The sequence below is a fragment of the Spinacia oleracea genome, chromosome 5, assembly GCF_020520425.1.
Source record: "Spinacia oleracea cultivar Varoflay chromosome 5, BTI_SOV_V1, whole genome shotgun sequence".
NCBI lineage: Eukaryota > Viridiplantae > Streptophyta > Magnoliopsida > Caryophyllales > Amaranthaceae > Spinacia > Spinacia oleracea.
The window spans coordinates 108,515,899-108,533,255 of NC_079491.1; the positions used below are offsets into that span (position 1 = coordinate 108,515,899).

The 17,357-nt window shown below is 38.3% G+C and overlaps 1 protein-coding gene across 1 annotated transcript; it reads right to left on the reverse strand.

Moving 5' to 3' along the window:
• Window positions 1–9,670: 9,670 nt before the first annotated feature.
• LOC130461776 (uncharacterized) lies at window positions 9,671–10,167 on the reverse strand. Its single transcript, XM_056829981.1, has 2 exons — window positions 10,100–10,167; window positions 9,671–10,019 (listed from the first exon to the last, which is right to left on the reverse strand). Exons 1-2 carry the CDS (start codon window positions 10,165–10,167, stop codon window positions 9,671–9,673), a joined length of 417 nt encoding a protein of 138 aa, XP_056685959.1.
• Window positions 10,168–17,357: the final 7,190 nt, after the last annotated feature.

The following is a 17,357-nucleotide window of genomic DNA, read 5'->3' on the forward strand; positions in this document are numbered from 1 at the left end:
ACATATAATATAGGTTAAGAATCTCACTTAGATCCTTTGATGTTTAACTTAGTAAATGCTTATACATAGTTCAAACATCCTTTACTTAGATTTATTCATATGGGTCGAATGTCTCCAATGGAGTCATTCGTGTTTGATTTAGTAAATGCCATTACTTAATCTAAAACAATATTATAAGATCTTTGTAACTAGATCTTAATACCCAGTATGTACTAAGTTTTGCCATGGTCCATCATTGATGAATAATTTCAAATCTAAGTCAGTAGCATTTGAATTTTATTTCACCATAGAGAGATATGTGTGTGATACACATAGGACCAATTAAGTTTTACGTACTCCCACTAAACTTCTTATATATCTATAAGAATCATGTACATTTTATGAAACTAAAATACTTATTAGCTTCACTAAAATACAATTCTAATTCCCAATTGCTTGCTTAAATCTGTACTTAGATTTTATAAGCTAGCTTTCCTTTTCAAGTATTTATTTGGATCCACAAATCCTATGACATGCCATGTACATAGTTTCTTCCAATATTTGATTGAGGAATACGTTTTGTCATCCAATTGACATATGTATCAATATGCAATCATTGCTTGAATTATATACTTGAGCATTACGATTATGCATGAGGTTTCAACACAATCCATGCCATGAATTTGTTTGTAACCTTTAGCAACTAATCTTGCTTTGTGTGTGAACACAATTCCATGTTTGATGGTTTTTATCCTTAAAACAAACTTGCAACCAATAGGTGTGAAACTATTCTTGCAAATCAACAAAAATTCAATTTTGTCATCAAAACATTGAGTATGTTTTATGGCCTCTGACCATTTAAAACATTGAGTCTATATATGGCCTCTAACCATTTTAGGGAATCTAGGTTTCGTCATAGCTTTCTTACAAGTCACAAACTCATTAATCTTCATAATAATTTGACTGCAAGTTGTAGGTTTCTTCACTATCTAATAGAAGAATCTCATAGTTTCATTGTCCTGAACTCTATGTTTCTTCACTATCTAATAGAAGAATCTCATAGTTTCAGTGAGCTCTATGCCTACTTGGGTATAGAACATCAAACAATAGAATATCAACAGACACTTGAAAGTCTTTGAATATTCTGTTCTCCTTGAAGCACTTGTAAAGTATTCTAAGAGATGTCTATTCTTTAAAGCCACTTCTAAATTAAGTCCTTAAAGAATAAGTGTTCGGATTTTCTGAAGAACTTCGAAAAGCCTCCGGAATGTCCGTTTATGTTTGTTGTTCGCCTCGAAGACTTCCGAGGTCTATATTTTCCCACTTGTCATTTTGGAAACGAATCTCCAAAAGGACATTATTTCGAGCAAACAAACATTATGTTCTAAAAAATTCATGGTAGAAACAATACCCTTGTGTCTCATTTGAATAAATCACTATGAAACATATATCTAGACATGGGCCTTAGTTTGTCGAAACACTAACACTAAGCTCCCACTGAGTTTAGGAACTCTTTAGATATATTATGAAAAGATATTCTGAAATTACTTTTCAATAGCTTTGACGAATTTGGTTTAGTTTGGTGGTAGTTGAGCATTTTGTTTAGAAATTATAGGAAAATTCTTTATGATTCATCATTGATCAAATCAAGTACTAATTGACTTCGATCATTCCAACTTAGATATGCCATATATTAAGGAGCTAGATCGTGAAATTACAACACACAATCATTGATGATCATTTTGGTCTTAAAGTAATCATTGTCATGATCTAACCTAGATCTTTATGATTTCTTGCCATGTGGATTTTATACTTATGAATCTTTGAACTAGCCAAACGGATTCAAACTTATATCACTTTGAGTAAATAAATCCATATTAACTCAAATCTAGGTGAAATAATAAAGTCATAAAATCTTTCTTTAGCTTTGAACTCTATTGTCTAGGTGTTCTAACAATAGTTCATATCCTTTGTTACTTTCAACAAGTAAGACTAGCTTGTCTTGAATGATTTAGAAATCAATCAATTTTCAAAAGTCCATCAAAATAGAACTTTAGAACATTAACTTGTTGACATGGTCTAAGCAACAATGCTAAAGGTTTATGGAACTCAAATCAAGGGGTTGATTTGAACCTAGTAAAGTTCTTATTGTTAAAGAGTTGTTTGTTTTAATCAAGCATATTGACTCAACCCGTAAACGACCATTTCATTCAAATAAACAAACAAACATTGTTTTTGTTTTTCTTGAATGTGAGTCTTTCTGTGTTTGAAAGCAGAAATTTAGGTATGCTGATTATGGAACAAAATAGCCATTAAGTTCCAGCCTTGAAAGGACTTAAAACAAACTACATAACCCTACAACTAATGTAGCATTGCCATGCTTCATTTCCCACTTGTAGGTCATTAGTGTATCCTAGCTTCCATCATTTGAGTTATTACCGAAGTAAGAACCTCAAGCGGTATATGATACCAAGGAAGTTTGATTTCTAGGTTACTTCTCTTTAAACATAAACTTATAGGTAGAAACGGAATTGTAAATTCCTTTCATTTGTTCCTTGTTTTCCTATTTCTTGTACCCTTTCTTATAGTTTTAAGAATTGAATTCTCTAGTGTTGACTTTTATACTTTGTTAGACATGTCCAATGTCATTCCAAAGTTCTTACCATTTTATTTATGTTGAATATTTTGCTTCAACTAGATGATCTTACCAGAAGCTTCTAAAGTTCTCTAAGCATCGATCTATTCGAATGTCTAGGGACTAGACTCATTCGAGAATCAAATGGACAAAGATATTAGGTTGTTAACCATTGGTAAAGCTGAGCGTTTAAACTCAATGCTTTATGATCTCAAAACTACATTGTATTTTGAATTCACAAGCACCAATCATTTTGCCATTCGACTTTGATACTCGAAAACAACCATAAAAGCTGCTATAAGAAACGTACATTTTGAATTGCTCATTTTCTCTCATTTCCATGAATCGTTCTTGGATTTATTACCAATCGAGGAAATTTACTGTTACATTTCTAAAAGGATTTACTGCAGTGCAAGATATTTAATTATAAACAATAATTAAAACATACATTGAAGCATGCAAAGTCTAAACATTTATCATGAGTAATAACTTGAAAATTAAAGCAATCATGCAATTTAAACAAGTCATTAGCATTTTATTCGAATTTACTGTTCCGGCAGGTGTGAATAAAATGATTCCAAGATCCTAAGACCATTGAAGATTTAAGCACATTATGTATTTAGACTCAATTCTAAAATCTTTTAGGTAAGCAAAAGCCTTTTGCTAATAGTCTAGAAACTACTCTTGGTTAAGAGGCACGTCTAAGAACTTATTAGGTAAACCTATCAATTTTGCCACGACATAAAAGGACTCCTTACTTATATCGTTGAGTTTCACCAAAACTAACATGTACTCACAATTATTTTGTGTACCTTACCCCTTTAGGATCAATAAGTAACACCTCGCTGAGCGTAAAACTATTACTAGATTGATGTAAAGGTTATCCAAGTAAGTGTTATTTTGGCATGACACCTTTTAACTCAATTTTTAAAGTGTGGAACATAAAACTCTTACTATGTTGGTTAGATTTTAAGTGAACTAAAATCCTTAATCATGCAACATAATCAAGCCACAATGTCATGCATAATTAAGACATATTTAAAGCAATAAAAAACTTATAACATGTATAAGATATTAATGTGATCTAGTATGGCCCGAATTCATCTTGAAGCTTCAACTTCAAAGTCCGTCTTGAAAATGGATTGGAAACTCCGTCTTGAATTTCACAATGGGAGGCGCCATTTTCTTCATATAGGATAAGCTATAATTAAACTAATTACAACTATTTGATGGTACGCATACCATATTTAAAAGCAATAAAATTTGGTACTTTAGACCAATATTACATTCAAATTAATGGTACGCAGACCATATTTTCTATCCTATTTGGGCCATACTAGTCACTTTCATTAACCTGCAAAACAGTACATATACAATATATACTATTCACCCATTCATTATCATGAATGGCCCACATAGCTGGTTAGTAAAACACATGTTATGCATCACATAAATATTTGCAGCAATTATTCAGTCCTTATTAATTCTAATCAAGTTGTTTTAACCTTAAAGGATTGTAGACCTAATCAAGAGTTTATGACTAAAGGCTCCCACTTAAACCAATAACTTTATATGCTTTACTAATTTTAAACATAAAAAAGTATTTCTAGTCTAACCGGAAACATACAAGTTTAATTAAAATTTAAAGCTCATATAAAAGTATAATTGAATCCCTTTTAAATTTATTTTCAGTTGAATTAAACAATTAAATTTAAATTAATTCAAGGTTCTAATTTTAGTAAAATAATTTGTATAAATTAAAATTTATAATAATTATAATAATCAAAATTAAAATCCAAGAAAACAATTTAAATTATTAATTTTAAAGTTAATTAAAATCATTTCCGAACTGAAAATCTAAAATTAAAATCAAAACGTATCAATCGTAGCAAGACGAGGCACTTGGGCTTGCGCCCAAGCCCCGTCGAGTGCATGAGGCAACAGCGCCCCTCGACTGATCGCTCGGCATGCATGACTAGCAGCAGCCACGCGCAAACGCAGCAAGCCAAGCCACACTTGCATGCAACCTGCTCTCCCGCTTCGCATCGCAGCAGCTGTCTGGCGAGGCATCGCTCGCTGCACGCGAGCCATTGCTTGCGGCGCGAGCCAACGCTCGCTAGCGAGGCAGTGCGCGCTGTGGTGCAGCACGCTCGCTGCCCACACGCGACTGCTCGCTCATGCCTTGCCTTGTCGCCCATCGCACAACACACACGGCCAGCACCAATGCCTCGCGCGCGCGCCATGCTATGTTGCTCGCTGCATTCGTACCGCACGGGCGACGAGCTCCCTTGCTCGTCGTCGCGTGCCCGCACTATACAACACCCCTTAAGGGTAACACGCAGCGTCCATTGCTTTATGCGTGCAACATTTATGAGCGCTTTTCATAAAAATTTAAAATTTTTAATTCAAAATTAATGACAAATTAATAAATCATATTAATTTCATAATTTCAGGGCAAAAAATCGAAAATTTATTAATCAATTAATTTCCGATTATCATGGATCCAAATCTAGGTCATAAAAATTTAAAATTTATCATAAATTAACAATTTTTATGGTGGTTTTTAATCATGGATACCTAATTAAATCGTCAATTAATTGTAAAAATCAAATCAAATTCTAAATTATCCGAATTTCAACAAATTAATTACAATTACAAATTAGGTTGTATAATTAACAAGCTTAGGCATTCAAATTTGTTAAACATATACAATAGGTCAATCAAAAATTCAAAATTTAACAACAAGAATCGCAAATATTCAATTTAACATCTTAAAATTACAAACTTTTGCTTTCGAAAAACTAAAACCTCCGAAAAGTCATAGTTAGGCTTCGAATTTGGGAATTCTGGGTTCGGCCGAAAAAAGTCTTTTTGTCAAAATTTTAGAATGCCTTTTACATGCGGAATTGACACAAAAATCACTCGATTTCGTTGAGTAACGAAGAAACTTCCGAAAAACTGCGTACATATAATTAAATAAACGCAATTTGCAATTAATTAACAATTACGAAAATTAATCACCCCTTTTAATTCTTGCAAATTTGTAATATTTAACCATGTTCATGCAATTTAGATTATGAAAATAATAAGGGGCTCGTGATACCACTGTTAGGTTATGATACATATAAACGAATATAAATCATGCGGAAATAACCATAAATGCCAGGATTCCAAATTAATTGTCACATAACAATTAACATAATTTAGGACGCATACTCTTTGTAGCGTGCCCTCCCTAGCTGTGCCCGAACCGAACAAGAACAAGTCTTTAGGACTCTAAGTGTCGTCCCTCCGTAGAAAGTCCACAGCACGTCCGGATCCGCCTTAAGATTGACCAACTAGAATCGCCCTTAAGGTACTAATTATACTCGGCTATATGGGCAAGTGTTTGGCTGAATTTTTGCTCAAATTCTTACCTTTGAATACTTGAAACTCATTATAAATTATGAGCCCTTAACTCATATTTATAGGCCACGAGGGGCGCCATGTGCGCGCGCGCAGCCCACGAGCACTCGCAGCCCACTGCCACGAAGCCCACACGCTGCCGCAGCCTTGGGCGCGCGCTGGGCCTGCCTTGCGGTGGGCCTGGCGCAGCCTTGGGTTGGTGCGTTGTGGTGCGCGTTTCTCTTGCTGGATGTGGGCCTGGCTTCGTGCTGGGACTTCGTCTAGCAAGCTCGTCCGATGCTAATTTGTACGACGCGCTTCCGATTAATTTCCCGATTCCGGAATTCATTTCCGATACGAACAATATTTAACATTTCCGATTCCGGAATTAATTTCCGTCTCGAACAAATATTTAATATTTCCGTTGCCGGAATTATTTTCCGATTCCGATAATATTTCCGATTATGACAATATTTCCGTTTCCGGCAATATTTCCGATTCCGGCAATATTTCCATTTCCGATAATATTTTCCGATACGTACCATGTTTCCGTTTCCGGCAACATCTACGACTTGGATAATATTTATATTTCCGATACGATCCATATTTCCGTTTCCGGCAATATCATCGTTTCCAGAGTATTCATTTATTTGCCTTTGACGATCTCAGCTCCCACTGAAACCAAGATCCGTCGATTCCGAATATTGATTAGATAGAGTATTTAATGCCATTAAATACTTGATCCGTTTACGTACTATTTGTGTGACCCTACGGGTTCAGTCAAGAGTAAGCTGTGGATTAATATTATTTATCCACTTGAAATGAAGCGGCCTCTAGCTAGGCATACAGTTCACTTGATCTCACTGAATTATTAACTTGTATAATTAATATTGAACTGCATTTATTAGACTTAACATTAAATGCATTCTTGGACCAAGGGCATTATTTCCTTCCCTACGTGTGTTGTAAAGTGTTTAGAGCACCTACAATGGTAAACTACAAACCTTGTAGTTTTTCTTTGCCACATAATTTTCAAACTACAACTCATTTTCAAGCTACAACCTGTCAAATGGAAAGCTATAACTACTTGTAGTTTTGTAGGTCCCACATGCCAATCATCATTTCTAATAATTAATTAGTTTGAATATATAATTCACACTTTGTAATTACCTTGTAAATAAAATTAAGTATAGTTGTAGTAAAATATTATAAATATGGTTAATAAAATTCAGATTTGAAAAAAAAAAAACTGATATTTTAATTTCAAATTTATACTAATATATTATTTATGAAAAATAGTATATGAGCAAAAAAAATTGGTGTTCTCGTTGGCGCGGAATTTAGGAGGCATAATAACTTGATTCTAATAACATGTAGGCAGTGCCAACATTTAGCAATCATATTACAATACATTATATTACATAAATAAATAATGCATTATAAATGGGAAAATTACTTTTAAAAGAAACTTTAATTGCATAAATTTGATGATGATCGACCAATTAACGTCTTGATTTCCAAAATGTGCCCAAATGTGCTCAACTAGATCCGCCTTGAGCTGATGATGTTTTTGTCTGTCTCGAATAGTTACATCTCTTGCAAGATATACCTGGAAATCTATAGCATAGCCTTGTTGGACATCACCACCAACTGGTTGTGAAAATACTTCATCGGGAAAGTTTCTTGAATATGTTTGTCGTTCGTCTTCAACAATCATATTATGCAATATGATACAAGATTCCATAATATCATGAAGCTTACTTTTATGCCAAAGTCGTGCCGGTCCATGTACTATTGCAAAACGAGATTGGAGTACTCCGAATGCTCTCTCATCATCCTTTCTTGCACTCTCATGCTTCTTTTTAAAGCAAAGTATTTTAGGGTTTTGAGGATGTGAGAAACTTTTAACGAATCCAGCCCATAGTGTATGTAGCACCATTCACATTGAAATAAACTTCAGGAGCTCTATCTTGTAATTCTTCTTAATACAAGTTTGATCTACTTAACACATTAAGGTCATTGTTTGACCCAGCTACACCAAAATATGCATGCCATATCCATAGATCAATTGAGGCGACTGCTTCAAGCATGATTGTGGGATGACCATGATTACCTTTTGTGTATTTTCCTTTCCATGTCACTGTACAGTTTTACCAGGCCCAATGCATGCAATCAAGGCTTCCAAGCATGCCAGGAAACCCATGACATTCCTCGTGCATTAGTATCAATCGTTGAACATCATCATCATTGGGTCTTCTCATGTACACCCCTCCAAAAACATCAATAATAGCAGGACAAAATTTATGTAAACATTGAATTGTCGTACTCTCACCGATTTTTATATATTCATCAACGACATCACCGGGGGATCCATATGTAAGGATACGAATAGCTGCGGTGCATTTTTAGAGCGGAGACAATCCCTTTCGTTTTGCAGCATCGTCCCTTTGTTTGAAATACTCAGAGTGATCTTCCAGAGCAGTGACTATCTTCATAAACAAGTCTTTCCCCATCCGAAACCTCCTTCGAAAAAGATGTTCCGGATATACGGGTTCGGCTGAGAAATAGTCATGGTATAGACGTTCTACAGCGGATTTGCGATCTCGGGGTACCATAACTTTGGGAGGATTTGATGTTTGATCAAGTAGGTTGAGTGCCATTTGCTCATCTGTTTCGTCCCAAAATTCGGCATACATCTCCTTCATCCAAACAGTGTTATTGGCTGAAGAACCAGAATTATTGGAAGGCTTAATGGGAAAAGAGGGTATGGTTTGATAGTTATATGAGAGTGTATTGTAATATTCAAGTATATATACTAGCATGTTCATTCTTGAATTATTGTTAAAACGTGATATTCCAAAACATGAAATGTCTAGCATGTGCATCATTATTACATTCCACTATTGCTAGCAGGTTCATTATTGCATTCCAACGGCTAAAATTCAATATTGCAAGCAAGTTTCAAATACACAGTACTACATTCCATTGACTAATTCTAACAACCAAATTCCAACGGCTAAAATTTCAATGGCTAAACGAACAAGATTTTTGAGATTATGAGTACCATTTTTGAGCTTCTGAGTACCCTTTTTGAACTTGTGAGTACCATATTTGAACTTCTGAGTACCATATTTCAACTTGTGAGTACCATTTTTGGTCTGATATGTTTTTGTCAAAACATATATGAGATTGGAAATAGTTCCTCTAGGAAGTAGTATATAACTAAAACCTTAACTAATTAAACCATTAAAGAGAACATATTTTTTCGAAACATTACATAAAACAATAGAGAATTTTAAACTAAGACATGTTATACTTGGCCTTAATAATAGAGCAAACTTTTTTGTGAGTGCTTAGAGTTTTCTCGTCCATGTTTGAAGTATCTTTGTAAAGAAACTCATAATTTGTAACACGAATACGGTCTTCATACATGGCTAATTTCTTTGTCTGCATCTCTTCAAACTTACTCCAAGTTTGCATAGAATTTTCATTAACCTTCTTGTTGGTCTTTTTTCCTTTACCGTTTGCTGCTTCTTTAGCCGCTTTTTGACCCGGAGGACGCGCATCCATCATGTATACACTTTCGGTAGTTACATTTGTATCGGCATTTGAACTTGACGAAGTGTACGCACCCGTAACATAATTTTTTAGTCTCTTTAATGAATGACTTTCCTAACGAGAAAACTCTTTCCACTTTGGTTCATCTTGAAGGATTTTCCAACTATGTAGATAAGGGAAACTTCTACTAGTTGGGTTGCGACTATTCCAAAGTGTCATAGCCATGGATATCACTTGATCTTCATCGTGGCCACTTGGGTGACTATCTTTTATACTAATGTAAGCCCCGTTGAACTTGGATACCTCGGCACTCATTTTGTACCAATGATTAGAGGCTTTTTCAATATCTACTTCTGGACCTTCTTTCTTCCAATCGTTGTAGTATTGAACGATTCTAGCACATAAGTCTTCAAATGTTTGATCATTCCCTGTAATACCATCATTTGAAATTGTCAACCAACTCCTACATAAATGTGTATCTTGTTCATGGCTCAAGTTGAACCTTGCTAATGCAATCCCTCCGCCTCTTCCTCAGGTCCTGACTCTTGCTCTACCTCTACCTCTACAACTCCTTTGTACTTCTTGATTGTTTTCTTCTTCATCGACTTCATTTTCACGAATTGAAGACTGACCACCCGATAACAAAGATAGATACGGAGATTCATGGTGTGTGGTGTTAGGTTATGACAAATATAAAACATATATTTTATGCGGAAAAACCATAAACCCAGGAATCCAAATTAATTGCCACATAGTCAATTAGCATAATTTAGGATACATACATGTGATGCTCTTGACACCTACTTTTGTCCCCATTCCCGAAAGGGAAGGTTCGATGATGAGAACATAAATATTCACTTGGCAACGCATCTCCTATAAAATAACGAATCTCAAACACCCTTTTCATTTCAGCCAAAACTGCTATTTATGGAAACCTGCTAAAGATAGTAGCTGCCGTAAAAGGTAGTTGTTAAAAGTGGCAAAGTCATAAAAGATAGAAACCTGTCAGAATAAGGTGTTGCACTCCAACATAAATCCTAAAAGAGATAGAATTTGCAAAAGGAATTCTATTCCTGGTATAATTCGAAAGTAAGAGTTACGTATTAATTAAAATCCTAACGAACCTAGAGTTCGTAACGGGCCCAGACGCATTCCTTCATAAAGTTAATACGCACTAAAAGACTAGGATAAGTCTCAAAAGCTCCGCGTTCTAAGAGTCCAAATCTGACAAAGAACTCGGCCCAGATCCCATTTTCAACGCCTGGATCTGGGCGCCGAAATCTTCGGCGCCCAGCCCTGGGCGCTGAACATGCCTGGGGCCGTGTCGTCTCCGAATTCTTTTTGGATTCGTATTCTAAAAATCTATCTTTCCACAAACTCTTTCCCTATAAATACAGCCTCAAAACTGATGTGAAAAGAACACACAACACACAATTCCATAACATGGGTATTGACTCTAGCCTTAAGCCTAGCCTCACGCTGCGAAATTGATCCGGCGTTCTGTCGCAATCGACCCAAAAGTCGAACAGAACGCGTCCTGCCCCTTGTAGCTGATGAATTAATCCTAAATACTAGAACACTGCTTACAAACCCGAGATTCGTTAAATAAAAGGAGAAATAGCAAAGCCAAGTGGTTAGTTTTCTGAGAACCGTAACGCACCTCTCAAGGGTGCGTTGTAATGTGTCCCTCATATGATTTAATCGCTTTCATCACCCTTTTATAAAATTGTCAAACTATTAACTTGATTGATCTATCACGCCTAATAAGATAATACCTTGGACAATTGAATTATCATGTTAGGTACCTTAAATCAATCTAAAAAAGATAATCACGATCGATTTAGTGTTATGTGTTGCATATTGCTAAAATCAATTCAGAATAGTTTAATAGTTTAACGCATGTCCCTTCAATTATTTATGCTGAGCTAGTAAGGATAACCTGCCTCTGGAGTTATCGATTAGCACTCCTCTCGGTAGTTACAGTCCCCCAAACTCTCAATCTCTGCCCTGCGGGTGTACGTTGAGCGATCCCCACACCAGAGATCACAAGGGAACCTATGGCCGTCGTGGTCGAACATAATTGCACTCCCTTTATGTCACGATAACCTGGTTTTTTTCAGTTTTTCTCATTGTCGTTAAAAACTGAATGGAGACTCCTATATTACTAGTCGATTGGGTGTAAACTCACAGGAAATCTAACTACACTTGATCTGACGACGTCACGCCCACGAGGGACGAGGTCATGCATTAGCCTCGTGCTTTTTCGACCCCCCTCACAGTGGCGACTCTGCTGGGGACGTTAATGAAATACTCGTGCTCGTAGGTAATCAAAATAGCCGAAGGGTGAAACGATCCTACTCCGCGTTTATTTCCTTATCAAGTTGGGACGACCTGAAAATCAGCATATTAATGTGAACGGACAGAACCGCATAACGATTCTTGGCTCCCTTGGTGTGTTTCATCTCGGGGGTTGGGACTAAGGATACCCATCGCCACTCGGGGGGTGCATACGCTTCGAATGTTGTCCACTCGGCACTTTCGCTAGTAGTACACCTGTCCCAAACCCAATCGCTCGCCCACTAGGTCTCTCTCATTGGTGCATGCCCCCTTGGCTTACATCGTGATTGGCCTCTTGGGACGAAATTCGTCTGTTGAATGCACTACCTCGACCGGGGCATGTGTTGGATCTACGATAGAAGTGGTACCAAGCCGGCGCAAATATTACCTATAGAAGCCTATCATAAACTACGTGACATATTATTCTTGCTTCATGTTGTAATGCTAGTTATGTGTAGCGAATTATGTGATTGTGTTGAAATTGTGTGTGAGAAATAATACCGAAAAACCAACTACCCTAAAAATTGCCCAAACATTCATAAACACCAATTGGCCAAAGAGTTATACCAAAATACGTGTTCCGCATCCCCGGGCGATCGCCATAAAAATAAGCGACGCCTAGGACGGCCTGTAACGGATCCCACAACGCTGCACAACGCGTAAAGGACGTTATTAGGCAAGCACGCAAAATTAAGTCGTATGAAAAAAGGATAGACGAACAGAATACGATACCAGTCAGGGACGCATTTTCAACGCCCCTGGCTGGGCGCCAATTATTTTCTACGCCCCTGCTGGGCGCTGAAGTTGCTCCCTGGCCTTTTGGTCAGGCACAGTAGCCTCGGTGCCCGCGCATAAAATATACGTAGCAATAAAAAATTCATAACAAATTTGCTACGAGGACGTACGAAAAAAGCACTCGATTCTAAGAACGACTTATAAAATAAACAACTCCTTGTATCGTTATTAGGCCTCCTATGACGACAATGTTCCGCACCAAAACCGAGCATGCCAATTAAAATAACTTTGAATGTCACACGGGCAAATGTTTCGAAAATCCAAAGAATGACTAAAAGAAGAGCCACAGTGTACCAATATAAGTGAGAATAGAAAACCAATAGAAAGAGTCGGAAGTCTAGACTGAGTAATGCTTAACTTTAGGCCTAAACTTTAGCTTGTTTTATGCATAGGGGTGGTTCTGCCACTTGGTGTCGATCCGAAAATCAAAGGTTAGTACGTCTCGAAGCTACATCACCAACACAAGGTCTAGTAACTCCAAGCTCCATCCGCCATTCCCCCTTTCAAGGATCGCCGCTTCTCCAACCTCGATTCGCACCCTCAAACACGTCCATGGAAGAATTACGAGACCAAATGGTCCAAATGACCCAACTTATGAACCAACTGAGAATGGAAAACGAATCCTTAGAAGCCGCGCAAGCCAAAAACGACCTCGATAACGAGAAGAAGATCCAAAAAATGGTTCCGCAGCAAACCATGGGGAGCAAGTATTTCTCCCTCGATCCTAAACCTTTTCCCGGCAAACTACCGGAAAAGTTCAGTTCATCTGACTTACCAAAGTTCAAAGCCACGGACAATCCCCGTGATAATCTCTTGAGCTTCGTGAATGCCATGAACTTGAAAGGTGTGGACAAGTCCATGTATTTGCCTGCCTTTCCTTTGTCCTTGGAACCTGTGCCACTCAAATGGTATTACCACCAGGACCCTAAGCTCTTCCCCACTTGGGAGGACTTTGTCAATGTCTTCGTCAAGCAATACTCGTCAAACATGGATTTTCAAGTCACCATGCGCGAGCTGGAAGTGCTATTCCAAAAGAAAAATAAAGGTTTCACGACCTATTTTGCTAGATGGAGAGACCAAGCGGCCCAACTAATCAATAGGCCTCCCGAAACAGAATTGGTCTAAAAGTTCATTGACAACCTAGACCCAGCTTATAAACAACACCTTAGGTACTTGGGCCTTGATACCTTCAAAAGGGTTTATGATGTAGGAATAAAGATCGAGGATGACTTTGCAAAAATAGTACAAAGCAAGCCTGCATACAAAAGTAACACCTACAACAGGGGCCACACGCCTCAAGCCCAAGAGGTCCACGCCTTAGAGGAAACCCCAACCCGAAGGAGCCCTACAAGGTGGACCCGAGATCGAAAGTTTGCCCCACTCGGGTCGACTCTGGTACAAGCCTTCCAAAGACTAACCAATCAAGGAAAGCTAAGGCCCATAGGCCCCACACCTGACCCTCCATTCAAAAACAAATATTGGGTCGAAGGCACCTATTGCAAATTCCATCAAGGGAATGGGCATGATACTGAAAACTGCTGGAATCTAAAAAACACGATCCAAGATATGATAGAGGACGAAGTAATACCTCTCCCTAACGTTGGCAAACCCAACAACAACAAGAGCCCACTCGGTTCTTGTCACATCTCTCTCGATCAATCAGAAAATAGAAACTTTGACCCTACGGTGTACATTACGCCTCAAGGCGCGCCACTCGCCATGGTCCCTATGGAACAAATCGAGAGAGAAGTGTGCGGTGTGTGGGATGATGATGCGAAAGATGTCTACCTATCTCAAGTATCGGACCAGGACCTCTTTACTGAAACTTGGCCCGGGCATGCCCCCATTGACACCACCCCTCAAGAGCCCGAAGTTGACAACCTCACTCGGTCCGGAAGGGTATACCAACAGGATATTCGCCCACCTCCCGGGGACGACATCCCAGTCAGACAGACTCCTGAAAACGTACGGCATACCACCGTCGCAGAAGTCATCGAAAATCCTCTCTTGAAGCAACTAAAAAGAACTAAAGCCGAGATTACCATCTGGGATCTCATGTGCACTTCAAAGGAACATCGTGAAAAACGTATTCGCTCACTTGACCTCATCTCAGTCCCTACGGATATCACACCTGACTCATTGGTTAACCAAGTCACAAGAGATGTTGAGGAAAAAGCAATAGTTTTTACTGACAAAGACTTACCTAAAGAAGGAGGCGCCCACAACAAGGCCCTCTATCTAGTGGTTGGATGCAAAGGACAAAACATCCCCCTAGCACTCGTAGATAACGGTTCAGCGGTAAACGTTTTCCCATTGCGAACCGCCCATTGCTTGGGGCTAGGAAGCGATGACTTCCAAACCTCCACGCAAGGAGTACGAGATTATGATAACTCTCGAAGGCCTGTGTTAGGAAAAATCAACCTCACAATACAAACCGGGCCCGTGGCACGTACCACAGAGTTTCAAATAATCGACATCAAGCCCACTTTCAACCTCCTCTTAGGACGCCCTTGGCTCTATGACTTAGGAGGTGTGGCTTCCACCCTGCATCAAATGGTTAAACTTAACCATAACGGGGTAATTATGGAAATACGCGCCCCTCCTCTCGACGTCAGCTGTACTATGGTTGGAACGGCCGACACTGCGGAAGACCTTTATGGTTTTCAAGTGGATGAAGCCATCCAATTCGTTGAGGACTATAATTTAGCATTTCTAGATCCGCGTGCATCCCTGGTCATCCCTAAAATATTGCTAGCTCAGGGCTATTTCCCGGGAACTCCATTGGGCATAAGGAAGAAGAACTACGTGTTCCATCCCCCACCCAACAAATCTACTCCCTTCGGCCTAGGCTATGAACCAACAGAGGAAGATATTGTTGATCACTTGTCTAGGCTACCCCTTAAGCCAGCCAAGACAAAACGAGCCACCTCCTTTCCCCATATCAAAGAACCCTTAACGGTATGTTTGTCCGGGAAGGAGAAGAACACCCATGCTGTGGCTTCCCTGAACCCTTCGTTCAGAATGGCCTGCTAAAGCCCGGATTCCAAATTTTCCATGACTGTCATACTTTGGATGAGGCACCCCACCTCACCAAGACTAAAACCGCTGAAATATTGGACAACCAAGCTCTATGGACATTGTTTAACGAATCGAAGCCTATGGAGGACGAGACTGTGATGACTACCGTAGCTGTACAAGATGAAGGTTTCGATCCAACTCGGTTAATCACTCCTACATCAACACTAGAAGAGGTCGAGAACGGATGGGTGAAGACATGCCAGTGGGTCAACGCAAAGGGAATAGAGTTTAAGATGAGTACAGGCGAAGGACCAAAGTTCTACAAGACTAAACCCAAGGCTTGAGTCGTAGAGAGCATTGTAGCAAAACGCCTATTAGTTCTTTAGATGATAGAAAGAATAAAGCCCCAGATATGGTCCTAAGAACCCCCTAGAATGTTGATTAATTTATTTGAGTGTGTTTTCCTTACTTTCCAAATTAATAAAGGCGTAAGATTTCTCCTAAAATACTGTTCTAACACTAAACAAGCACTAATCGTATTCACAAATATAAAATAAAAAAATATAAGGAAGCGGCCCATTTTAGGCCCAATAGCAAGGCTCACTCGGTCTTGAATCGTGACATCAAAACCAACTCTCAAAATCCACAAAATAAACCGTACTATCCCCTTCATATCTCCAAGACATAAAAGTCAACCCGTGCAATCATAAAAGTCAACCCATGCAACCCAAAGAAATCAAAGGAAATCAAATCCAAAACAAATGCAAATGTTGCTTAAAAAGAAAACTAATAAAACGTAACCCCACCATACCCTTCATTAACAACACGCACCTCAACCCACCCAAAAAACCTACACAAAGATCTTCATATTTTCCGCACTCTTAACTCCATTTTTAAAGCCGTTTCGAGTCACGAATAGAAAAAATTAATCAAGACGAAAATGCGTCTAACGCTAACAGTCCAAAAAGCTTCCAAAATAGCGTCAAAATTGATTCCTGACGAACAAAGAGTAAAACAAAACAAAGAAAAAGAAATAAATGCAAGAACATGTCAAGGAAAAGAAGTAACGCGCCAAGAAACTTGTCCCGGAATAATTTTCAGCGCCCAGGGCTGGGCGCCGAAATCTTTAACGCCCCAGGCTGGGCGCTGAATCTCTCTACTTGCCGACTTTTGCCCAGAAGTGCTCATCATTTTATCCGCACATACACGGAAAAATAACGAACACTTGGGGGGGGTATAGCACGTATACGCACCTCAAAAAAAACACATGAAAAAATGATGCGCAAAATACGTGTACTCAAAAAATAGAATGCACTCAAAAAATAAAAACAATTTTTTTGCAATTCGACAAAGCAACAGATTAAAAATAAATAATAAACTTCACTTATTCTACCGTTTCAAATAATATGTTTCCATCTCAGAACATACTTATTGAATTCGGCGTCCTAGAATCTATTCTAGCTAGAACTACGCGCGACCTGATTCTAAGTTAAAGTAATTTAAGAAGGATACGTATGCAATCCTGTTTATGGATTCGGTCCAATCGAATAAAAAAATATATAACGTGCATAAGTGTTAGAAATGAGCAAATAAAAAAGAGAAACAAAAGGAAAACAAGAAAAATAAAATCAAGCCTTTATTAATATTTAAA